The sequence below is a fragment of the Rana temporaria genome, chromosome 13 (assembly GCF_905171775.1).
Source record: "Rana temporaria chromosome 13, aRanTem1.1, whole genome shotgun sequence".
Classification (NCBI taxonomy): domain Eukaryota; kingdom Metazoa; phylum Chordata; class Amphibia; order Anura; family Ranidae; genus Rana; species Rana temporaria.
In genome coordinates, this window is record NC_053501.1 from 80,425,306 (window position 1) to 80,451,120 (window position 25,815).

General features: G+C 42.1%; 1 protein-coding gene across 20 annotated transcripts in view; it reads left to right on the plus strand.

Annotated features, from left to right (window-relative positions):
• Nucleotides 1-25,815, plus strand: part of GPHN (gephyrin) — a 780,484-nt gene that overhangs the window by 708,531 nt on the left and 46,138 nt on the right. For all 20 annotated transcript variants that reach the window (XM_040333276.1, XM_040333279.1, XM_040333277.1 and 17 more), the window contains 7 exons: nt 6,950-7,042; nt 7,207-7,262; nt 11,484-11,603; nt 11,817-11,875; nt 12,395-12,548; nt 18,461-18,582; nt 21,866-21,953. In XM_040333276.1, the coding sequence (XP_040189210.1) occupies nt 6,950-7,042; nt 7,207-7,262; nt 11,484-11,603; nt 11,817-11,875; nt 12,395-12,548; nt 18,461-18,582; nt 21,866-21,953 (692 nt within the window). The remainder of the gene's footprint in view (nt 1-6,949; nt 7,043-7,206; nt 7,263-11,483; nt 11,604-11,816; nt 11,876-12,394; nt 12,549-18,460; nt 18,583-21,865; nt 21,954-25,815) is intronic.

Below are 25,815 nucleotides of genomic sequence, written 5' to 3' on the forward strand. Positions count from 1 at the left end.
CACCCCACCCCTTTCATCACAGCAAGCTTACACACAATATATATACAATATCTGACCGCATTAAATGTAACTAGCACAGACCATAGTGGGGTTCTCATTCACTCTGTGCCCCTAAAGTCACTCCTGTTACACTAGGTCTATGCCAATCCTCTCAAAAGGGACCTTGATTATTGGTAGAGGGACAATTCACAGTACTCCCTGACATCTGCATACAACCTGGACCGGAAAAATCTCTGGGTGATTCTCTCCCTGGTCTTTTCGATACAGAGATGTCCCCCCTTTACATGACCATGGGCCAGGTCTAGCTGTTCTACCTCATCCTCTCCCCGTTGTACCACCTGATACAGTAAATTGTTTTTGAGGGCCATGTAGGGGAAAGACACCTCCCAGTTAAGATCCACCGGTTCCCCATCCGATATCTTAACGTTTTCCCTGGCTTGCAGTTGCTCAGTACAGAAATCCTCTCTCCTGACTTCTAATGCCTTGTACACACGATCGGAATTTCTGATCGAAAAGGTCTGACTGACTTTTTTCATTAGATATTCCGATCGGTTGTAGCCCCATCTGAGTTTTTTCATTGGATATTCCGAGGAATTCCGTTGAAGTTTAGATATAGAACATGTTCTATTTTACTCTGAAAGGAATTCCGTCGGCATTCCGTTATGATTTGGGTGGGCAAAAGCCTGATCGTGTGTACGGGGCATAAGTCGGGTACCACATTCTGCCTACTCTCATTTTCAGAGGTGTTCTCCTGTTCATTACCCTCGGGCTGGGAGCTAGCTTCCAGATCCTCCGGCTCACCAGCCATGACAGGGAAAGGAAGAGGATCTCCGGCTTCCTCGATCCCCCCAACAGCGTCTCCTTCCCTTTGGCAAAAAGGGTCTGGTGAGAGTTCCTGTGCTTCCCTAGCAGGGGGAGCTCTGTCTACCAGCCTCCCTTTGCTCTCCCATAAATTCCAAAAATTGGGAAAATCTCTCCCCACTAAAGCTTTATGAAACGGTGAAGGTACCACCCCCACTGAATGTGTTACACTGCCCCAGTGGGTATCAACCTCAACCACCGCTGTCTGGTAGTTCCGAGTGTCCCCATGAATGCAAATGACCCCGATAGTACTGGGGTGTAATTTTGTGGGGTTTACACATTCATTTCTGACTAGGGTTACCACGCAACCAGAGTTTAGCAGGGCTGTGAGTGTCTTTCCAGCCACTGAAATAACACACATTTGTTTTTCAATGAGACTCTGACATGATGCAGTACATGCGACCTGTGCAAACAGAGATATGTGTCTTTTCATATAAGCATAATCACATTGCATAGGTTCACCATTTATAGGACAGTTTTCAGCAATATGTCCTAATGCATGGCAACGAAAATACTATGTACTCTACCCCAGCCCTCTTAACGGCCCGAAAGACCTTCCTGGCTTTTTTGGCCAGTCTCCAGGTCTAGGACCCATAGTCTCATTAGCTGTAACAACAGTCTTATCTAACTTCCCCATGCTCTTGAACAGTCTTACCAGCACCTCTGGGCGATCTTGCACCCCTAGACACACCGAAGTGGGGCGTAGACGGTTCACCAAGTCCTCAGTAGCAATGTACCTCTCCACTAGGTCCACCAATTGGGTTGTAGTTTTGGGGTCCCTCTGTCTGACCCACTTCCTCAGAGTAGCAGGGACCACACGCTCCATGATCTGAGGGCCTGTTGAGGTCTCCGGCTGCAACCACTTCCTGGTGAGGTGGACCAGGTTGAACATTTGAGAATGGGGTTGCTGGAGTAGATCCACTGATGCACGCGTGGGCCCGGACTGCCATAGTGACACCCAAGCGTGCGAGTATCTCTGTCTTCAGAGTCTCATCGTCCTTGACCTTATCCAGTTCTAGATCAAAATAGGCCTTTTGAGGTTCTCCTGTCAGAAATGGGACCAACAGACCCGCCCACTGTTCTTTTGGCCATCCTTCGTGGACAGCAACTCACTCAAAAGTCGCAAGCTATGCCTCAACATCATCGGCAGGTGTCATCTTCTGTTGGAGGCGCATACCATCTTTGGTTCCACTGGCACAGGAGGTGGGCCCCTTTTTTTCAGGGTCACCAGAGCCTCTGCGAACTGCCGGTTCATCTCCTGCTGGGCCGCCTGTTGTGCTGCAGCGGCCTCTGCGATTTGGTGGTTGCTTTCCCGCTGAGCTGCATTGGCCTGTAGCAGGGCCTTTATCATTTCCTCCATCTTTAGAAATTACCCGCATTCTACACTACGTGTGGGATTAGCTCGTGGGGATCACCTTTTCTGGAAATTAAGGTCAGCGATCAGGCAGTTTCTTTAACCACTTCCATACAGGGCATTTTCATCCCCTTTCTGCCCAGACCAATTTTTCGTTTTCAGCACTGTCGCACTTTGAATGACAATTGCGCGGTCGTGCGACGTGGCTCCCAAACAAAATTTACGCCAATTTACCCACAAATAGAGCTTTCTTTTGGTGGTATTTGATCACCTCTGCGTTTTTTATTTTTTGCGCAATAAACAAAAGAAGAGCGACAATTTTGAAAAAAAAACAATATCTTTTACTTTTTGATTTAATAAATATCATAATTAAAAACAAAATCCTCAGTTTAGGCCGATAAGTATTCTTCTACATATTTTTGGCAAAAAAAAAATTGCAATAAGCGTATTTGATCGGTTTGCGCAAAAGTTCTAGCATCTACAAAATAGGTAATAGAATTTTGTCATTTTTTATTTTTTTTACTAGTAATGGCGGCGATCTGCGATTTTTTTTAATTTATTGTGACCTTGACATTGCGGCGGACACATCGGACACTTTTGACACGTTTTTGGGACCATTCAAATTTACACTTCGATTAGTGCTATAAAACTGCACTGATTACTGTGTAATGTGACTGGCAGGGAAGGGGTTAACACTAGGGGGCGCTGAATGGCCTAAATATGTTCCCTAAAGTGTGTTATAACTGTAGAGGGAGGGGGACTCACAAGGGGAGGAGATCGATGTGTGTTCCTATGTACTGGGAACACACATCTGTCTCCTCTCTGCTGACAGGACATGGATCTAGATTCATGGTTTTGCCGTGATTGCGGGCAATCGCGGGTGCTCGGCAGACATCGCGGCCGCCGTGCACGCACACCGGGTACCGAGCAATGTGGCGGGGGCGCACGCGCGCCCTAGCTGCCCGAGAAGGCTAGGACGTCGTATGACGTCCAGTCTGAAGGACGGAGGGTTCCCGCCGATGTCATTTTACTATGATTTGGTAGGGAACAGGTTAAAATCTGGTGGGTTTCCAGCTTTATTTAGAAGAGGTTTTCAAAGCGATAAAAACAAACAAAAGAGTAAAGTAAATTCCTGCTGTCTGGTGATAAACTAAACAGTAGGCTCCTCTCTATACAGTGTGGGGCTGGTTCCCATCGCCCGCAAAACATGTGGTAAAGCAAACCTTTTTAAATCCAAACCGAGCTCCTTTCTCTCAGATTCTCTCCCGAGTCTCAAGCCAGAGCACTGCTGCTGTGCTCATTTAAAGTACACCTGAGCGTGGACTCAGGTGAACCACAACAATCGAACCAGAAACCAAACCTGCCACAGAGGCTGGAAAAAACCCGGGCCAGATTCCGGTTCAGTCTCTTACAATAGAACGAATGTGAGGTGACATATACAGATTATCCATGACCTCACCTCGCATACCGTCACACTGAATAAAAGCAGGAGCTTTCAGAAAAAAGTATATTTTTTCAAGTAAGAACGTTCTATTTACCTTCTGTATGCGGTGCATAGCTTCTAAACAGCAACATGCAATTGTTAATTTGAGGTAACATTATCTGAGTTTACTACCGCTTTGATTGCTTGCTTTTCCTTGGGGATGATGAATAAGGTGGTATACTTTTATTATCCTTTACTCCCCCAGTAGCCCACGCTCTTCTCCGTTGTCCGACATCCTGGGTTGTGGGTGGGCCCTCAGTGTCTTCCTGTAAAATGCAGGACTAGTGGTCCTGCATTTTATGGTATGACATTAGGAAGCTGGGACTGGTTAGGCAGTGAAGTGGAAACATTTAGACGACAGGTCACATGAAGAGAAGCAAGCCTGCTGAAATGAAGAGGTAAGTATACTGTATGTCCTTTTTTATATTTATCTATTCTGGATGAAATTATCAGTTGTAGTGGGGAGGAGGAACCTTCACAGTAAGTTTACTTCACAGTACTTCACAGGAAGTTTACTTCACAGTAAGAGCTGTGGGAATAGACTCCCTCAATAACTAGTTCTGGACAGCTTGGTTGATTGTGTTAAAAAAAAGAGCTATATGCATTGTTACATGTACAAGATATATCAGAATACTAACATTGATAGGTAATAACAGCAGGAGTGGTTGATCCTAGAAATCTCCAATTGCCACCTGGGGGTTCAGAAAATAATTTATATTTTTCTTGCTTAATATTAAGAAAATTGGGGCCTGATCCACAAAAGGGATTCGCCGGCGTATCTACTGATACGCCGTTGTATCCCTGTTTCTATCTATGGAACTGATCCACAGAATCAGTTTCACATAGATAGGCAGAAGATCCAACATGTGTAAGGGACTTACACTGTCGGATCTTAGGATGCAGTACCGCAGCCGCCGCTGGGGGCATTTCTCGTCGAAATCCAGCGTCGGGTATGCAAATTAGCACTTACGGAGATCCACAAAGCTTTTACGCTTCGTTTTTTCTCCGTAAGTATTAGTTTGCCGTCGCAAAATTAGGGCTGCTTTTACAAAGTGTAAAGTTAGTACACCATGTAAAAGTAGACCCTTCTTTCCCGCGACGCTGTCAATTTTTTTTTTTCCCGACGCAACTTTTTTTACCCGGCGCGATTCACAAAACTCGGCGTAACGTAACTTCGCCACAAGCACGTCGGGAAAATCGCGTCGGGAGCATGCGCAGTACGTCCAGCGCGGGAGCGCACCTAATTTAAATGGGACTCGCCCCATTAGATTAGGAACGCCTGACGGATTTAAGTTACACCGCTCAAAATTTCTAGGTAAGTGCTTTGTGGATCGGGCACTTAGGTAGAGATTTTGCGGCGGTGTAACTTAAATCCGAATATTTAAGTTAAGCCCGCTCATTGTGGATCAGGCCCTTGGATCTTACTTTATTGTTTTTTTTTCCTTTTTCTTGATCAACTGTAGGTATAGGATTATGTATACTGTATGGAGGTTTTATTTTTTTCTAGTGGTTGAACTTGATTGACTTGTATCTTTTTTTAAATTTAGCTACCGTATGTACTGTAACTATATGTAAGGGTAAAAAAAAAATCATCCCTGAAGTTCAGCTTTAAATAAAATTGGTGGATGCCTTAACTGTCCATAGTGTTAGGGAAAAGCATATTTTGTCAGCCTCAACATCTTGCTTTGAATGCACATATTTTTCTGTGGTTTTTATATTTATTGGCTTTGCTGACAGACAGCAGTGGCGCCACAATTTACTATTATCTGATTCATTAAATAAAATACTTATTTTTTCAGGAAGTTTAGCAATATAGTGTCCATTTTTAACAAGTGAACTAGGACTGCTTTTCTTGGCAGAATTTATAGTCCTAAAAGGCCAAAATACAGAATAACAAACTATAGGGAGGTGTCGTTCTAAGCTAAAGCCCTCAAGTATGGGTTGGTAAATATCGGACAGTGACAGTTTGATGGTAGTTTGTTTGATTCCCTTATGTTTGACAGCACTACACTGCATAATTGTTAACAAAAAATAAATAAAAGTAAAATCATTTCATACCAGCAGCCGACATTTGCAATTTAACCACTTACCTTCTGGCCACTTATACGCCCTCCCTGCCCAGGCAATTTTCATCTTTCAGCACTGTCACATTTTGAATCACAGTTGTGCGGTTATGCAACACTGTACCCATATGACATTTTTATCATTGTTTTCACACAATTAGAGCTTTGTTTTAGTGGTATTTAATCACTACGGGGTTTTTGTTTTTTTTGGTAACAAACAGGGAAAAAAAACTTTTTTTTTTCATAGTTTGGTATAACATTTTGCAAACCGGTAATTTTTCTCCTACACTGATGTGCGCTGATTAGGCGGCACTGATGGGTGGCACTGATGGGTGGCACTGATGAGGCGGCACTGATAGGTGGCACTGATGAGGCAGCCCTGGTAGGCAATGAGGCTGCACTGATAGGCTGCACTGATAGGCGGCACTGATAGGCGGCACTGATTGGTGGCACTGATGGGTGCTGATGGACACTGGCAGCACTGGTGGGCACTGATGAGGCTGCACTGATAGGTGGCACTGATAGGTGGCACTGATGGGTGACACTGATGAGCAGTGCTGATGGGCACTGATTGGCAGCACTGATAGGCCCTGATTATCAGGACAGATGTCCTTTTAACACAAGCCGGTTATCGGCTCTCTTCTTCTCGCCTCACGCTATCAGCTATGGCTACAGCACAGGCTTACTCTACCGGGAGGGCATACAGGGACATCCTCCCAGCAAAGTAAGCTTGTCATATACCCCTCTTTTGACTATAGTGTGGGCGGGAAGTGGTTAACTGAAAAAAAACAAAGCTTCAGCCCCTTAGGAATGGTCAGTGACAATGACAATTGAAACAGGCCCAAATGCAGTGGCATCTTTTTTTCTACAATAATTATAGCCACAGCCCTTAGGCCTGGGTAGGTAAAAATTAACCAGTGGCACCACAGTTTCATGGTAGTGCAAACAGGTCTAAATGTGGAGACCAAGGCACAGGCAGTGAGTGCCAGAATTCACCAATTTGCCTTAAACATTTAAATGTTTTTTTGATGACTTGATCACTTATTTTCACAGTTTAGCTGGCTTGACAGTCCCATTTACTGTGCGAGACTGGAAGCCCCTTGGGTTTGGAGCCTTTTGATGATCATGTTACTTAAAAAAATGTAATTGACAAATTTTTTTGCTGAACCTTTCTTTTTTTTCTTCTAGATGGAATGGGACGTGTGCTTGCCCAAGAGGTGTATGCAAAAGACAATTTACCGCCATTCCCTGCATCAGTGAAGGATGGATATGCAGTAAGAGGTAAATCACTGTATTGCATTGACAAGATTGTAATGTGAAATTATGCAAGCTCCGATGTTTTAATAGAGTAATTTAAGATTACATCAAACTGTATCCTGTTGTCTTCTTTAACTTTCATGCAGTTTTTTTCTCATTGTGATTTATTAGTCTAAATATTTTCACAGCTGCGGATGGCCCAGGAGATCGCTTCATCATAGGCGAGTCGCAGGCTGGAGAACAGGTGAGGGTCAATCGGTGAATGTTCATGTGTTTGGCTTGTCTAAGTTTCCAACATCTCTTTTACGTTTTTAACCACTTTATCCTTGGACCATTATGCAGCTAAAAGACCAGGACACTTTTTGCGATTCGGCACTGCGTCGCTTTAACTGACAATTGCGCAGTCGTGCGACGTGGCTCCCAAACTAAATTGGCATCCTTTTTTTCCCACAAATAGAGCTTTCTTTTGGTGGTATTTGATCACCTCTGCGGTTTTAATTTGTTGCGCTATAAACAAAAATACAGCGCCAATTTTAAAAAAATGCAAGATTTTAAAATTTTGTTATAATAAATATCCCCCAAAAATATAAAAAAAAAAAAAAACGTTTAGGCCTATACGTATTCTTCTACATATTTTTGGTAAAAAAAAAACGCAATAAGCGTTTATTGATCGGCTTGCGCAAAAGTTATAGTGTCTACAAAATAGGGGATAGTTTTATGGCATTTTTTTTAATTGTTTTAAATTAATATTTTTTTTTTTTACTAGTAATGGCGATCAGCGATTTTTATCGTGACCGCGACATTATGGCGGACACATCGGACACTTTTGACACCATTTTGGGACCATTGTCATTTTCACAGTAATTAGTGCTATAAAAATGCACTGATTACTGTGAAAATGACACTGGCAGTGAAGGGGTTAACCACTAGGGGGCGCTGAAGGGGTTAAGTGTTTCCTAGGAAGTGATTCTTACTGTGTGGGGGCATGGCCTGGCGTGACCCATCAGTGATCGGCTGTTCCGCTGACAGGGAACAGACGGTCAGTGACACTGCCACTAGGAAGAACGGAGAAAAGTTTGTTTACACTTACCTCTCCCCGTTCTTCAGCTCTGTGATCTGATGGCGGGTCCGCTGGTCCCCGCGGGCGTGGTGATGTAGCTCAGAACTGGGTCACAAGCGCGCCAGCGCATCTTAAAGGGAAATGTACAGGTATGTGAATATGCCCAGCCGTGCCGCTCTGCCGACATATATCGGCGGTCCTTAAGTGGTTAAATTGAATGTAATTTTATTTGCTACATACGCAATATGAGGCTTGTGGCCACAATGCTGCAAGATCTCGCAGTTTAGATACAAGATTTCCCAAAAGGCAACAATGATGTGGCCTTCCCAGGAGGCATCTGTGCGGCTGTAGCCGTGTCACCACTGCTTTTAGTAAAACCAGTTATTAGGTTAGATGATTTCACATCAGCATGCACAGATACATGCTAATGTGAATTTTAAAGGAAAGGGTTCACTTTAAGTCTTACCAGGTGAATGTTTAGGCTTCTTCTGATGCCATTTTCTGGGTGTAAGATGCTATGGACTGCTCTCTGGCAAGCCCATCGTTGTTTCATGAGAATGTTGTTGTTTTTGGAAAACAATTGTAAAGACTAAAAAGCCTATGTCCAATACAATATGACTAAGAAACAGTAAAGAAGTAACCTGCCACTAAGAGACTGACTTAGTAGTAAAATCAGTACAGTAAAGACCTGTTACTGGCTATAAAACTGACGCTGACTGGAAGTGAAATGGGCTGTATAGGGGATTTCCCAGAAGCTTTTTTTGTGAGTGTCCAATCATCTAAATGTAGCTGCATATACAGTACTCCATGGTAAAGGCTAAAAAGACTGTGTCCTGTACTGTACTCTAAGGCCGGGTACTCACGACCAAACATGTATGGTGAAAGCGGTCCGTCGGACCGTTTTCACCATACATGTCTGCCAGAGGGCTTCTGTACGATGGTTGTACACACCATCGTACAGAAGTCCGCGCGTAAACAATACGCGGGGCGTGTCCGCGGTGTCGCCGCGTCGATGACGCGGTGTCGCCGCGACAATGACGCGGCGACGTGGGCGGCCCGCCTTTAAAATGCTTCCACGCATGCGTCGAAGTCATTCGACGCATGCGAGGGACGGCGGGCGCCTGGACATGTACGGTAGGTCTGTACTGACGACCGTACATGTCCGAGCGGGCAGAATTCCAGCGGACTGTTTTAAAACAAGTCCAGGAATATTTGTCTGCTGGGAAAAGGCCCGGCGGGCAAATGTTTGCTGGAATTCGGCCCGCTCGCGCCCACACACGACCAAACATGTCTGCTGAAACTGGCCTGCGGACCAGTTTCAGCAGACATGTTTGGTCGTGAGTACGGGGCCTAAGAATCTCATGTTTTACTGGCAGATCAAAAATCCTATTTTGCCATCTTGTGTGGTAGAGTGAGCCCAAAGGCATTCCCATCATTCTCATAGTTCCAGACTTATTACTCAAACCTGGTTCATCAGTTCATAGACATGCTATGGCATCTACCCAGGGTCCTATCATGAGATCAGCGGGCCGTGGGCAAAATCAAAAGTGGGCCCTAGGCAGTGACAAAAAAACGAATGTGTCATGCTTTGTGCACTGTGGTGAAAAATGGGTGTGGTTTAAATGACTAAATATTGGGCATGGCTTAAAGGAGGTGTGGTTAAATAGAGTCTGAGATGACTTGCGTAGTGCAAAATGTGGTAATGTTAAATGGGAAATGTACAGTGTAAAGTGTACAGCAAAGGGTAGTATGAACAGGAGAGGGGTGTGGAGTGTATGGTGGTGGGTAGTAAGAGCATGAGAGGAGTGCATAAACTGAAGAAGAGGAAACAGATTACGAATCACTGACTCTGCTCATTCAAAAATGGAAGGTGCCGGTAAATTACATGTTTACTGGCCCCTTCCTCCAGTCTTCATCCTGAAAGATCCGGGACGAGGGGGGTCCAGGGAAACACATAGGGGGGCCGGAGGAACACACAGGGGGTGGGAGCAGCACACAGAGGGACAGTCAGGCATGATTGGTGCGGTGGTGGTGGCAGTTACAAGCACTGATCTTCCTGTATGGCTTTCAATGAAGCAGCGGAAATCCACAGGAGAGAGAGGAGGAGAAGTAGCTTACAGCTGTTTTATTGAAAGCCATACAGGGAGATCGGTGTCTGTAGTTGCCCCCACGGCCACACAGATCATCCCCGACTGTGAAATTTCACCATCCATGTTTTATCATCCATGGGTGCAGGGTGGATTAGACCATAGTTTCCCCCCCTTAGGGCCGTGTGTAGTGAACACCCTGCACCCATGGATGATATGCTACTGCATTTATCGCATCAGTTGGATCTGCTGTTCCAGGGCCCAGTTCTGCGTCCTGCTTCTCAGTCATGGTTCTTAGGGCTTCTTATGATGCTATCTGTTATCTAATGGATTTCTTCCATTTTTTGCTTTGACGAGCCATTGTCTTTTTTTCATCTGTGTTGTATAACATTGATGTAGTGAGACAGTGTACAATACTTTAGATTGTAAATTGGTTACATGTCTTCTAAGGGATTTTTTCCAAGTTAACCTGGTCTACAGTGTCACAGGACTTCTATTGTAATGTGCAACAAAAAGAATGTCCTGCCACCTGATATGGCCATGGCCTTGGATTACTCATAATGTGGAAAAAGGTTTTCACATTCAGCTGCTGAAGTCTGCTCTTAATACTGAGATTTTAATGTTTATCATTTTTATTCTATTAAAGCCTGAGACTATCCAAGTTATTACCTGAAATTGTAAGCCAAGATGAAGGTGACCCTTTACAATCACTGTGTTATGCTGATGGAAAACGTAGCTCATGCAGTATTAGTGCTGGAAAAGCTCCCTTTGCTTCAAGGCTTTATTGCACACACAAATGCATTAAAACATGGTAGTTAATCCACAAATAATTAAACTCTTCTTCATATCCTCCTGTCATAAACATTGACTTTATTTTCTTAAATCTCAAATAATACACAAAAAAATTAAAATATAAAGAATTGTAGTTTGTGACTAACCCACCATAAATGCCTCACTGGCCTCAATGCAGTTGCAACAGAAACTAGCAAATAGATGCTGTGTTTTTGTGCTTAAAATCTTGAATCTGCTACTGGGGCATACATCTAATCTTCTTTGAAATCTTTAATAAGCAAGTGACTGTTTTTCCTTTATGGCATTAAACAATATGCTTTGATTTGAAAAATTAAAGTTAAACTGTGATCAAATATACCAACAGTATAAATGTTATTTGGAAAGGTCTTTAAACAGGGATGTTGTGCGTGGCCGATTTATTCAAAATGACCTGAAAATGACATGCTAGTTTTGCTGGCCCTTTTTTCTATACTGTTCCTTAATGTAATGCTTCTTACAAGGTGATGTGTTCTAATTTTTCCTTTAGCCAACTCAAACAGTGATGCCAGGTCAAGTAATGAGAGTAACAACCGGTGCTCCAATTCCATGTGGTGCTGATGCAGTAGTACAAGTGGAGGATACTGAGCTCATTAGAGAATCAGATGACGTAAGTAAATGTGTATCTCATTCTATTCCTCAAAAAGATTTTGTCTTTGGTGCAATAGACACATTTGCAGCACCACACAAATCATACCACATATCAAGCATATTTTGGTCAGGTCAAGAGATAGGATTGATTATTTATTTTGTTCAAGTTGGCCTAAATTTTTAATTTGTTTGTGAATTGCTTATCTTGGAGTAAATACATTTTATTTTACAGGGAACAGAAGAACTGGAAGTTCGTATATTGGTGCAGGCTCGTCCAGGGCAAGATATAAGGTGATCTTGAAATATTAATGATTTTACAAATATAATTCCCATGGCCACCTATTCCTTGACCCTTTCCTCGGCAACCTTCCTAAAGTCTTATAATCACCAGGCTTACTCCACTGAGAGTTTCTTCTGCAGCCTACTAAGAGCCGCACAGCCGACAATGCATAGTACTCCTGCCCAGGCTTTTCTTCTGCGCATGCATGGAATAATCTCCATATAATTCTATGGAGAGCATTTCTTAACAAATATGAATGAAGATTCTTCTGCACATGCTGTATATGTGGCTTGCAGTAGATGGCAAAGCCAATATCTTGGAACCTGGGCAAGTGAAACTTTGGGGAGGTTCTTTGGAGTGAAGGTAGGATATTAATCATAATTAAATGATTGTTAGTGATTCAGGGCATACATAATGATGCATGAAAGAGTTATCACAGTTGCATAGACAAAATGTGTGTTTTTCGGTCATAAACATTGTATGTCACTGTTTTTTGCTGTTTAAATATTTTCTGTCCTTTCTTTTTGCAGACCAATTGGCCATGATATTAAAAGAGGCGAGTGTGTATTGGCAAAGGGAACGCACATGGGACCATCAGAAATTGGTCTACTGGCAACTGTTGGTGTCACAGAAGTTGAAGTACACAAATTCCCAGTAGTTGCAGTTATGTCAACAGGAAATGAGGTTTGTGCGGCCAGGATATTATGCCACTCTTGTTTTTATTAATTTATTGTTCCACAAGAGTTTTCCTGGGCCACAAAGAATGGGTGGCTATACATATGTGAAGCAGAAAGCTGCTCAAACTGCTTAAATGCAGATTGATACTAATAATGGAGTATTTGGAACCTGTCATTGTCTATATTGATATTATAATTGAGTACTAATGCAAAGCAGTGGTGTTTGTCCAACTCTATTCACATCTCTGGATAGACAGAATATGATATAGATATATATAGAGAGAGAGATATAGATATATATATATGCACTGGTTGTCAAAGTATAGGTGTGGAAGTTGTGCCCACAGAAGTAGAGTTATGCTTCTTGGTGTCAGAGCATCCAGCAAAGTGAACAGCACAGTAATGACATTACCAACTCTCACTCCCAATCTCCTCAGATTAGCAGTCAGAAGCAGTAATGCCTGAATCTCACAAGAAAAATGGCGATGAGGCTGTAGGCAGAGGAGTGCCTAGGCACCCTCACATAATAGGAATGTTATGCATTGCTTTATTTCAGGAGGAATTACAGACTAAATATAGTTTTTTTTTTACTGTACTGCTGGGGCACAATTAAAGAATATGTAGTGTATAGTGACAATCGGCACCAAGAAACTATCTATAGTGCATTGTGCATAAAACTATATAGAAACAATGTATATATCAAAATGTGAAAATACAAAACAAAAAAAACACAGCTGCTGTAACACTCACAGTGATTCACCACACCAATTGAACAGTTATTTCCTTATAGTGCAGCGCTGTATGACATTTACAAAATCTTTTAAAAAAAAAAACATGTTGCCCACTTTTATATATTCTGAATAAATGATTGCTATCCTAGTGAAACCTGTCCATATACATATAACATCTATTATTGAAAAAGATAGTTAATTTATAACAGTGTATAAAACAATCCACCGCTGTGCTCATCCGTCCTAACTGAGATCAATACTTGTGTATCCCTTAACAACCAAAATGCCTGCTCACCTCACAGATGAGTAAAAAAACTTGTATAATGGTCACAAATTTTTTCTCCTCCACGCCACAACATCCTTTTCCACTTGTTCACCACTACCATGGACTCATGGTGACTGTGTGACGTCACAGGCTCGGCTCCTCCAATCTGATTGGGCCTCATCAGTAGCTGGGCGGCCCGACTCCCCTAATCATTTATATATAAACCCTTCAGGCGTCATTACGGCTTTCAAACTTCCTACTTCACATGTGGAAAGTGCAATGTTTGAGGTGCAGTGAATAGGGCTATGCTGTTGCCAAATGTCCACTGTCCCAGAACACAGCAGAATATAACCCACCTGGTCTGTCATGTTTTTGCAATGAACCCTGGGTGCATGGGTGGAATGGCAAGTCAATGCAACCCCAGTTATCCCAGGTTCAAGAAGAGGAACCTCCAGTGGCGAGATTTTTTTGTAGAAGAGTTTTGCCAGTCCTTGGAAAGACTTAAATGTTGTATGCCGATAAAGGGAATTGATCTTCATAGGGAGTACATTTGAGAATGGTACTGCTTTGTTCATGCAAAAACCTTTGTTGTAAAGTTGTCATGTGAAGAAAGTGTATGGCTTCCTTCTAGCAGTGGTATCAGATGAAACAAAAGTTTTTCTGAAGTCCTCTGAGGGACCCAGAGTGTCAAAGGTTGAGATTATTAAGACACCTTTCCAAAATGGGTAGGTGCATGGTTTAAATTAGTAACCTCCTGATTTTAAAAATATGTTGTTTGCTGTGAGCAAAGATGGGCAAGATTGGAACCATTTGGAACACACTTTGTAAATAGAATAAACAAGGTCCCACAATACACATGGCTGGATTATTGTGGTTGATTTTGTGTATGGAAGGCAACTTAGAAGAATGCTGGACTGAACTAGGGAAGCAGTAGTGTTTAAAGCCATTCCATACAACAGTGTTAACAAAAGGGTTCTTCTACAGTATGTAAGACTTTGGTGCTACTGGCCAGCCTATAGTCAAAAATGCTTTCTTAGTTACAATACTTGCTGTATACCTAATAAAGTCGGTTAGGTTGAGGAAAATTATGTAGGTGCAAGACCTGGATACAGGCAAGCAATGTCAGGATGGTTATTACCTGGTAAAGGTCAGGATATAGACTTGGTTGTATTAAATGTCATATTTCAGGGTATTTCCTTCAAGAGTTTCCGATAATAGATGAGCTGGTGTATAGTGATGTTGCCATGGTAGATAACCATTTACCTTAACTGTGTATGCTCAGGCTGTAGGTACTGTCCTGCCTAAGGCTGAGACTGCAAAACTAATGTCTCATAATTACTAATGTTAAAAATGTAAAAGCATTGCAGGACCAAGATAAGTATCCACATTGAAAAATGAGGACATCATCACCAAGTACTGTATCAGTCTGATATAATAGAAGTCACAAGCATAGACAAATGGAAAAGATCCGAGTGATTCTATCAGGATACGCACCTCATCCCAGTATTAGTTAATAAAACAGAAAGGAGAATGGGATTGTAACGTGCTAGAAACAAATGGTACATATAGACAGTATGCATACAAATTGATATTTATTTTATTAGTACAAAGATAAACAAAAGGGTTCAATTAAAATTGGTTATCAGAGCGAGTGTTGGAAGTGGTGGGTCACTGGTTTCCAAAATTTCAAAGGATGGTGGTCACAGGAGAATGTCCCACCCCTACATGTTTCGCCATTCAGGCTTCCTCTGGGTAAGACCCCTTGTCCTGGCTGGGTGAAGGTGGGTAATTGGTTCTCTTTTTCATAAGCTATGACAAGTTATGTGACAATTATAAACTTTTTTCCCTTGTCTGTAAATGATATGTACTATTTACATTTTTGTCAATATGTCCTTATATTCTATGTTAGAGCTGGATTATGTACTGGTGGTACCAGACTAAATCCCCTGAGGAAGCCTGACTGGCGAAACATGTAGGGATGGGACATTCTCCTGTGACCACCATCCTTTGAAATTTGGGAAACCAGCGACCCACCACTGCCAACACTCGCTCTGATAACCAATTTTAATTGAACCCTTTTGTATATGTTTGTACTAATAAAATAAATACTATGCATATTGTCTATATGTACCATTTGTTTCTAGCACTGTTACAAACCCATTCTCCTTTTCTTTTTTTATTAAGCATAGACAAAGGTACAGGGAAATACTGCACAGCAGAAGTAGAAAAATAAAAAATTTGTGGGAGAGATTTTCAACCTTTAGAAAAGTAGCCCAGAATGCATTTAATTGGAGGTCTTGGATTACTGAGCACTTAAATGAGATATCCTAGAGAGTGTCGGGCCTCCTAAAAGTTGCCAAAAGGGACTTTGAGTTCCAAAGGAAACAGCCACTATAAAAAAACATATAGTGCCCTGAAAACCCCTTAAAATGAAAAACGTAAATTTATTTTACTGGGATTTTATGTGATAAACCAACACAAAGTGGCACATAATTATGAAGTGGAAGGAAAATGATAAATGGTTTTCAATTTTTTTTTTTTACAAATAAATATCTGAAAAGTGTGGTGTGCATTTGTATTCATTCTCCTTTACTTTGATACTCCTAACTAAAATCTAGTAAAACCAATTGCCTTCAGAAGTCATTTAATTAGTAAATAGAGTCTACCTGTGTGTAGTTTAATCTCAGTATAAATACAACTGTTCTTTGAATCCCTCAGAGGTTTTTTAGAGAACCTTAGTGAACAAACAGCGTCATCGAGGCCAAGGAACACACCATTTAAATCGGTATGAATACTTTTTCCAGGCACTGTAACCCCTCTAAAGTCAACTTAAAATGAAGTTCCGCCCCCAAAAAAATTGTTTAAGAGTCAGCAGCTGCAAATACTGCAGCTGCTGACTTTTAAAATATGGACACTTATCTGTCCAGGATGCCCGCAATGTCTGCACCCGAAGCCAATCTGTCCCTTGGCTCTCAGGTGCTGCCGCCATCTTCGGTAAGGGGATCAGGAAGTGAGGCTTCCCTACTGCGCATGTGCGAGTCTCGCTGCACAATCTGAATGGTCCCTGCTGTCTTTTGGAACCTGTGTGTCTCCCAGAAGACAGCGGGAGGGACGGGGACAGAAAAGGGGTCGGACGTAGCGTAGATATCCGCAGATATATATGCCCGGAAGTGGGAGAAAATACCTGTATTAGACAGGTATTTTCTCCCCCCTGAAATGTGCCAAATGTGACACCAGAGGGGGGGGGGGCTGCCGCTGCCGCGAGCTCTGTGGCCATGCCCGCAGGACCCGCGGACTCAATGGGTCACAGAGCTGCAGAATGGGGAGAGGCAAGTGTAAACAACCATCTCCCCGTTCTGACTAGTGACACTGTCACTGATTGTCTGCTCACTCTCATTGGGAGCAGCTATCAGTGATGTGTTACCCATAGCCATGCACCCTAACAGTTAGAATCACTCCCTAGGACACACTTTACCCCTTCAGAACCACCTAGTGGTTAACACCTTCACTGCCAGTGTAATTTTCACAGTAATCAGTGCATTTTTATAGCACTGATTGATGTAAAAATGACAATGGTCCCAAAAATGTGTCCGATGTGTCCGCCATAAAGTCGCAGTCACGATAGAAATCGCAGATCGCGACCATTACTAGTAAAATAAATAAAAATAATAAAACGATAAAACGACCCCTATTTTGTAGATGCTATAACGTTTGCGCAAACCAATCAATATACGCTTATTGCGTTTTTTTACCAAAAATATGGTAATGAATATGTATCGGCCTAAACTGTGGAAAAATGTCTTTTTTATATATAGATTTTTTGGGGGATATTTATTATAGCAAAAAGTAAAAAATATAGCTTTTTTTTCAAAATTGTCACTCTATTTCTGTTTATAGTGCAAAAAATAAAAACCACAAAGGTGATCAAATACCACCAAAAGAAAGCTCTATTTGTGGGATAAAAAGGACATCAATTTTGTTTGGGAGCCATGTCGCAATTGTTAAAGCGACGCAGTGTCGAATCGCAAAAAGTGCTCCGGTCTTGCCAGCGAACTAGTCCGGGGCTTAGGTGGTTACATTTATTTACTGTATAATCGTAATATATGCCAACAGGCAGCTATAGGGGGAGTCACTGTATAATGCTTGCACTTTTTTTGTTGTTCCTTTTTATCCTTCCATATGCAATAATGAATTGTTTATCAGCGGAACCAAAAAGGGAGAGATGTTAAGGGGCCCCAGACAAGAGTACCTAGACTCACAGCACCTAAAGGACTCTGCTGGGGAACTGTGAATAATAGAGGAGAATCTGGAAATTAATTTATAGTGATTGTAAAGTCATGTTATTTTTCTATAGAAATAACAAACATGTTATACTTACCTGCTTTGTGCAGTGGTTTTGCACAGGGCATCCCAGATCCTCCTCTTCTCAAGTCCCTGTTCAGCTCTCCTGGCCCCTCCCTCCTGTTGAGTGCCCCCACAGCAAGCAGCTTTCTATGGGGCCACCCGAGCCGCAGCTCCCTGTGTCCATTCAGACATGAAGCCCCTGTTCGGACCTGCCCCCTCTCTTTCTGATTGGCTAACTGACTGTGCTTGACAGCAGCGGCAGCCAATCCGGAGGGAGGGTCCTGGGTGGCCGCGGCACTCGTTGACTTCGCTGGAGGAAGATCAGGCTCAGGTTAGTATTGGGGGGGGGCAAAGGGGGCTGCTGCATACAGAAGGCTTTTTATTTTTATGCATAGAATGCATTAAGATAAAAAATACTTCTGCCTTTACAACCATTTTAAAGCACTCGACTTTTGTAAATTTTGCAAAAAATCTATTCTTTTACAATGATGAATATAGAAATAGAAGCACTTTCCAAGCAAGTTATTTTTTGTGTACATAGGATGGTTGCTTAATATGCATGTCTGCATTCTTTTGCAGCTTTTAAATCCCGAAGACGATCTTATGCCAGGGAAAATACGTGATAGCAATCGCTCAACTCTTCTTGCAACAATTCAGGAACATGGCTATCCTACCATTAATTTGGGTATTGTAGGAGATAAGTAAGTGTCACTTTTTGAATGCATATATACCGGTAATTTTAGGAACCTTATTTCTGCATTCACGGTCGGTGCTGCAGTTGTGACTTACTATATGTAATTTCAGCTATAGTTCCACTTAACTGAGATATTTCACTGACACATTTTAATTTTATATGTCATGTATGAAATACAAGAGGAAAATACAGAGATTATGAAGGTACTCAAAGACATAAGATGAATGCTGTATATTAAGAGACATTCCTCGACAAGAAGGTACAGACAGCAATAAAAACATTGTCAGAAGCAATAAACCTTTCTCACTCCACTAAAAATGTGTTCATGTCTGTGTCGCCAATGGAAAGATTTTCCATCACTTCCTGTCATAAAAACAGAAATAAAAACCTGATAAAGGCCCTAGCTCTACCCCACACTATTCGAAACATAAGAACAAATTGTGTCTGAAATTGGGATGAAACTGTAATACCTGCCAAAGGCTTTGTAATTCTTTAAAGCTGCCCTCAGATTCACTCGTCGCCAACAGGATAGTTAGCCCTCTAACATCAGTTTAATTCCACAACAATTACAGTAAATCAGCTTATTAGGGACCTTCCCAGGCAAATAATAGGATAGAGAAGGAATAACCGCTCACGGATAAGGTCATCCCTGTGTTGTCTTCTATAAGCAAGCTATTTGTATTAAACAGTAATACGCAATGGCAGTACAGCGTTACTGGGTGATAGTACTGCCACTCCCTCTCCCACTCTGGCTTAGACATAACTGTATTTGGAGTAGGACATAAAGAGAGAATTGGATGCTTTGCATTGCAATCAGATTAGTGGATCTTGGGTGCAATGCACAGGCTCTTACAGTCTCTTTCTCCCCCCAGTTACACGTTCGTACTGAGGTCTTTCAGTTACAGAGCGGGAGGAAGTATCCATAAAACTACGAGTGCAGTTCCATTCGTAACTAGAACCTCTGATGCATTGGATTATAGTTTATTCATCCTCTTTGAGGCCTGATTCACACCTATGCATTTTACTGCTTTTTGCAGATTTGGAAACCATGGTAAATGGACTGTAGTGCAAATCTGCAAAAAGCACAACAAATGCATAGGTGTGGATCAGGCCTGAATGAGTGATGTGGCTCTGCAGGCAGAGCCATGCACATCCAAGTAAATTTAAAAAGTGACAGAAGCTAATGGGGAGAAGAATCCCATAATCCTGTAGGGGCGGGAGGCAGTCATGCACCATGGTACACCCTTAAAAAAACATGGCCTTTAATGAAAACATAACTGGATTAAATTAGGGATTATATCTGTTGTTTGTATCTGTTGAATCTTAAATATAAATATTTGTGGTAGTAGATGAATTATTATTTACACCATTCCCTCTTTAAAGTGTAATTTGTTCCTTAAAGGGGTTGTAAAGGTAAACGTTTTTTCACCTTAATGCATTCTATGCATTAAGGTGAAAAAACATCTGCCTATTAGAGGCCCCCCGAACCCCCCCCTTTACTCACCTGACCCCTCGAAAGTCCTGCACCGTCTTCCTGGCTCTGTCATTGGTTGATTGAGAGCAGCGCAGCCATTGGCTCGCGCTGCTGTCAATCACATCCAATGACGTGGCGCGCTGGGGGGGTGGGCCGAGTGATACAGTTGGTTGTATCACGGGAGCGTGCCCGCAAAGACTCAACACCATGCTCGCTTGCATGAAGGTGTTGAGTCCTTGTGGGGGGGAGCTGAGACAGCCGCCGAGGGACCCCAGAAGACCAGGTTTGGGGCCACTCTGTGCAAAACGAGCTGCACAGCAGAGATAAGTATAACATGGAGGTGTTTTTGAGGTGCTTTAGCGCTAAAAATAGCGCCTGTAAAACGCCTGAAAAAAGCCTCATCTGCAATTCCAGTGCTTTCACACTGTGCTGGCAGGATGTCAAAAACAGTCCTGCAAGCAGCTTCTTTAGGAGCGGTGTATACACCGCTCCTAAAGCTCCCCTGCGCATTAAAATCGATGGGCATTGGCGCTTTGTGGGTGCTTTTAACCCTTTATTTGGCCGCTAGCAGGGTTAAAAGCGCTGCAAAAACGATGATAAAGAGCAGCTAAAACTAGCGGCGCTTTACCGCCGACGCCCCTGCACTGGCGGTGTGAAATGGCTTTAAAGAAGATGGATGGGGTTGTTAAAAAATACACATACATACTCTCCCCCATGCTGCAGCATTGGTTTGCGCAACACACATCACGCTTGCAGTGCCATTTAATGATAATGACACCTCAAATGAGGCGAGCAGGCACATATTTTCACACATGTCAAAACATGCAAAGGTCAACGCTCAAAGAGGTGCAAGAGGTTTTTGGGCATGTTTGTCACACATAGGACAACCCATTCACATGGATGGGCTGCCCTGTGCATGTAGTCTGAAAACGTGCAAAAAAAAAAACATATATATATATTTTACTGGCAATGGCAGTCATCAGCAACTTCGGCACTGCGATATTGCAGCAGACAGAAAGACAATAACAAACTTTTGATGTTTTTTTGGGGACCAGTGACACCAATACAGTGATCAGGGCTAACAAATATGTACTGTCACAGTACTAAAGACACTGGCTGGAAAGGGGTTAACATCAGGGGCGATCAAAGGGTTAAATGTGTGCCTAGCCTGTGTTTCTTTGTTCTATGGGAGGTGCTTTCACTGAGGGAGACATGGATCCTTGTCCATGCTTTGCAGGAACACAGGATCCATGCCTTCTGTACTGACAGAACTGCGATCTGCCTTGTTTACATAGGCAGACCGCTGTTCTCCCTCAGCACCAAAGGATTGGCGGGTGCTCATGGATTTTGAGTCCACGGCACACGCCGATCAGCTCATGCTATGTATAATCACAGCAGGGGGCCATGCATGCGTGCCCCAGACCCAGAAGTGCAGGATCACGTACTAGGTAAGAAAAAAGAAAACTTAAAATATACCGGCAACTTTTAAAAATCATCCGTACATGTGTTTAGGCTTAGAAGGGTCCAGGATGGAAGTGGGTTGAATGATGCTGCCCATCTGCCTACGAACATCTAGTAGCAGAAAAAAAATGTACTGCAAGAATCAAAGGTTATTACAGTATTGTGGTAAAAGACAGTATTGTTATATTCTCTCTTAGTGGGTGATTCAGTGTTTCATTGTTGATTAATTGTTCTACTTTAAACAGAACTGCTGATGATGATTTATATGACTTTAACAGACCTGAATTAGCTTAAAAAGTGACATTTACCCTAATTTTAGGCAAACTATTTTATTTTTGGTTGAATCTTTTCACAGCCCAGATGACTTATTAAATGCCTTAAATGAAGGTATCAGCCGTGCTGATGTTATCATCACATCAGGTGGTGTGTCCATGGGAGAGAAGGTAAAACTATACAGGTTATACAATTATTTATAAGTGATTATTAATTTGCAATACTAAGTTCATTAGCCCATAGCAACCAATGGTATGCTAACCAAGTCAAATAAATAATTTCATGTAAGATCTGGTTTATTTAATGCCCTTATAATGAGGGTTATTTATAATATAGAAACCATAATTGTTGATGTTGCCTTAAGCAGCCAGTTAGGATACAGCCGTGACTCAATATGTGTATTACAGTGTATGCCGCAGTAAAATATTTAAAATTATTGTATTTTTCATCTAAGACAGAGATCTCTAAACTCCGGTCTGTTTTTAAGCAGCCCACAGCTTGGGTCAGTGGTGTATCCTCAAAGTGTGACTGAGGATTCTGGCCAGCAGAGGCTTCCTGTGATCTTCACTCCCTACAATAAACTGCCCCTCCCCTGAAGTTTTATACTTGTTTCTCTGTATCAATCCCCGCTACCAGTGGTCTTAGTAACCAGTAACGTGTTAGCCCCAGCGTACAAGTTTTCCTCCCTCCAGACCTGCTCTGCATTCCTTACCTTACAGTGGTAACGAAGATTCTGATGTAAGGGGCGACTATTATGGGGCCCTGATGTATGGGGGCTCTGATGGGGGGACCCTAATGTAAAGGGGACACTGATAGAGGACCCTAAGGGGGAAATCTGACAGGGGACCCTAATGTAAGGGGGTCATTCATTAATGAATCTGAGTTTTTCAGCCTGCAAATATTTGTAAAATCTAGAATGTGGCCTTCCTACTGAAAAGTTTGGAGACCCCTGACCCTACAAATACTTCACGTTCATCACATATCCATACACTCTATAGAAGGGGTCTCCAGGTTTTCTAAACAAATGGCTTTTTTTTACCTTCCTTCAACCTTAAGGGGGGGCAGTAGGGTAGTAGTAAACAATACCTTGTGCTTGGTGGTCAGTAGGCGTGACCTGTGGTCAGTAAAAGGCAGAACAGTACTCCATCATTGGTATTAGTAAGGGGAATAGGGGCCCATTGTTATCATTATAGTTGTGCCATAAATCTATGAAAAAGGAGTCTCTGACCACATCTCTGACTTAAATACGAAAATGGGGATTTTTTTTCCTCTATGGGACAGAGATGGGCAGGAAACCTTTTGACAATCAAAAAATGTATCAAAAATATATTTTATTTGGAAAAGTTAACAATTGTAGTGTAACTTTGATAAAAGGTCAAAATTGGATGCATGTATATTATACAGGTGAGATATCAGAAAGAGATATATACAAACAAAACAAAAAGGGTAAACTGGGACAGAGAGGTCCTGACGCATTTCAAGGTTGGTAGCGATAAAACCTCTTCTTCAGGGAAGGGGTTTAGTGATTGGTTGTCATGTATGCAAGACCAGAAAAGAAGACACCTAAAGTATCTGTAATCTGGAGTGACGGATGCTTAGTCTCTCAGCACCATGCAGACTAAGCATCCATCACTCTAGATTACAGATACTTTTCTGGTCTGACATACATGCCTGGAAGATTTTGCCTGTTGCTGTCTGCACGTCATAAAAGTACAAGCCTTTTTCAAGATTTTTGAAGTGTGAGGGGCCATACGATGGTTTCTGGGCTGTTTTGGACGCAGGGTTCCCTCTGTGTTTGATCTTGTTTCTGGGCCCACAGTCTCCTTCCCCCTCATAGGCTTTTTTTAATCGGGTTGGCTTTCAGCAGCAAATTCTCTCCCTGTTTTTTCAAATGGATGCAATATTGGTGACTCTCGAGATACATGACAACCAATCACTAAACCACTGCCCATGAAAAAGAGGTTTCATCGCTACCAACCTTTAATGCGGTGGGCACACTCTGTCCCAGTTTACCCATTGGACAGAGTCAAGTGGTTGTTTTGTTTGTATTTACAGTCATGCTCGAAATTGTTGGCACCCCAGGAATTTTTCCAGAAAATCAAGTATTTCTCACAGAAAAGTATTGCAGTAACACATGTTTTGCTATACACATTTTTATTGCCTTTGTGTGTATTGGAACAAAACAAAAAAAGGGAGGAAAAAAAGCAAATTGGACATAATGTCACACAAAACTCCAAAAATGGGCTGCTCAAAATTCTTGGCACCCTTAACCTAATATTTGGTTGCACACCCTTTGGAAAAATAACTGAAATCAGTTGCTTCCTATAACCATCAATAAGCTTCTTACACCACTCACCCGGAATTTTGGATCACTCTTCCTTTGCAAACTGCTCCAGGTCTCTCTTATCGGAAGGGCGCCTTTTCCCAACAGTAATTTTAAGATCTCTCCACAGGTGTTCAATGGGATTTAGATCTGGACCCATTGCTGGCCACTTTAGAACTCTCCAGCGCTTTGTTGCCATCCATTTCTGGGTGCTTTTTGACGTATGTTTGGCGTCAGTGTCCTGCTGGAAGACCCAAGATCTCGGACACGAACCCAGCTTTCTGACACTGGGCTCTACAGTGCGACCCAAAATCCTTTGGTAATCCTCAGATTTCATGATGCCTTGCACACATTCAAGGCACCCAATGCCAGAGGCAGCAAAACAACCCCAAAACATCATTGAACCTCCACCATATTTCACTGTAGATACTGTTATTTTATTTGTAGGCCTCATTTTGTTTTCGGAAAACAGTAGAATGATGTGCTTTACCAAAAAGCTCTATCCTGGTCTCATCTGTCCACAAGACGTTTTCCCAGAAGGATTTTGGCTTACTCAAGTACATTTTGGCAAACTGTAGTCTTACTTTTTTATGTTTCTGTGTCAACAGTGAGGTCCTCCTGGGTCTCCTACCATAGCGTTTCATTTTATTTGAATGTCGACGGATAGTTGGCGCTAACACTGATGCTCCCTGAGCCTGCAGGACAGCTTGAATTTCTTTGGAACTTGTTTGGGGCTGCTTATCCATCATCCGGACTATCCTGCGTTGCAATCTTTCATCAATTTTTCTCTTCCGTCCACGCCCAGAGAGATTAGCTACAGTGCCATGGGTTGCAAACTTCTTGATAATGTTGCGCACTGTGGACAAAAGCAAATCTAGATCTCTGGAGATGGACTTGTAACCTTGAGATTGTTGATATTTTTTCACAATTTTGGTTCTCTAGTGCTCAGACAGTTCTCTTCTCCTCTTTCTGTTGTCCATGTTTAGTGTGGCACACACAGACACTCAATGCAAAAAGACTAAGTGAACTTCTCTCCTTTTTATCTGCCTTCGGGTGTGGTTTATATATTTCCCACACATGTTACTTGCCCCATGTGAGTTTAAAGGCGCATCTCATGCTTGAAACAATCTTATTTATCCACAATTTTGAAAGGGTGCCAAGAATTTTGAGCGGACAATTTTTGGAGTTTTGTGTGACATTATGTCCAATTTGCTTTTTTTCCTCCCTTTTTTTTGTTCTGTTTCAATACACACAAAGGGAATTAACATGTGTATAGCAAAACATGTGTTACTGCAATACTTTTCTGTGAGAAATACTTGATTTTCTGGAAAAATTCCTGGGGTGCCAACAATTTCGAGCATGACTGTATGTCTTTCTGATATATCACCTGTATAATATATATGCATCCGATTTTGACCATTTTTAATCAAAGTTACACTACAATTTGTAACTTTTCTAAATAAAATATATTTTTGATACATTTTTTGGTTGTCAAAGGGTTTCTGCCTCTCAAAGTCCCATAGAGGAAAAAAAATCCTAATTTTTGTATTCATTGTTGGCATTAGTGTGAGGAATAATGCCCCATCCTTGGTGTCATTAGGAGGAATTATATGTCTCATTGTTGGTGTCAGTGGGAGGAAGTATGCCACATCATTGGTGTCAGTAGAAGGAATTGTACCAGATGAATAAAGACAAACAAAGGGCCACAT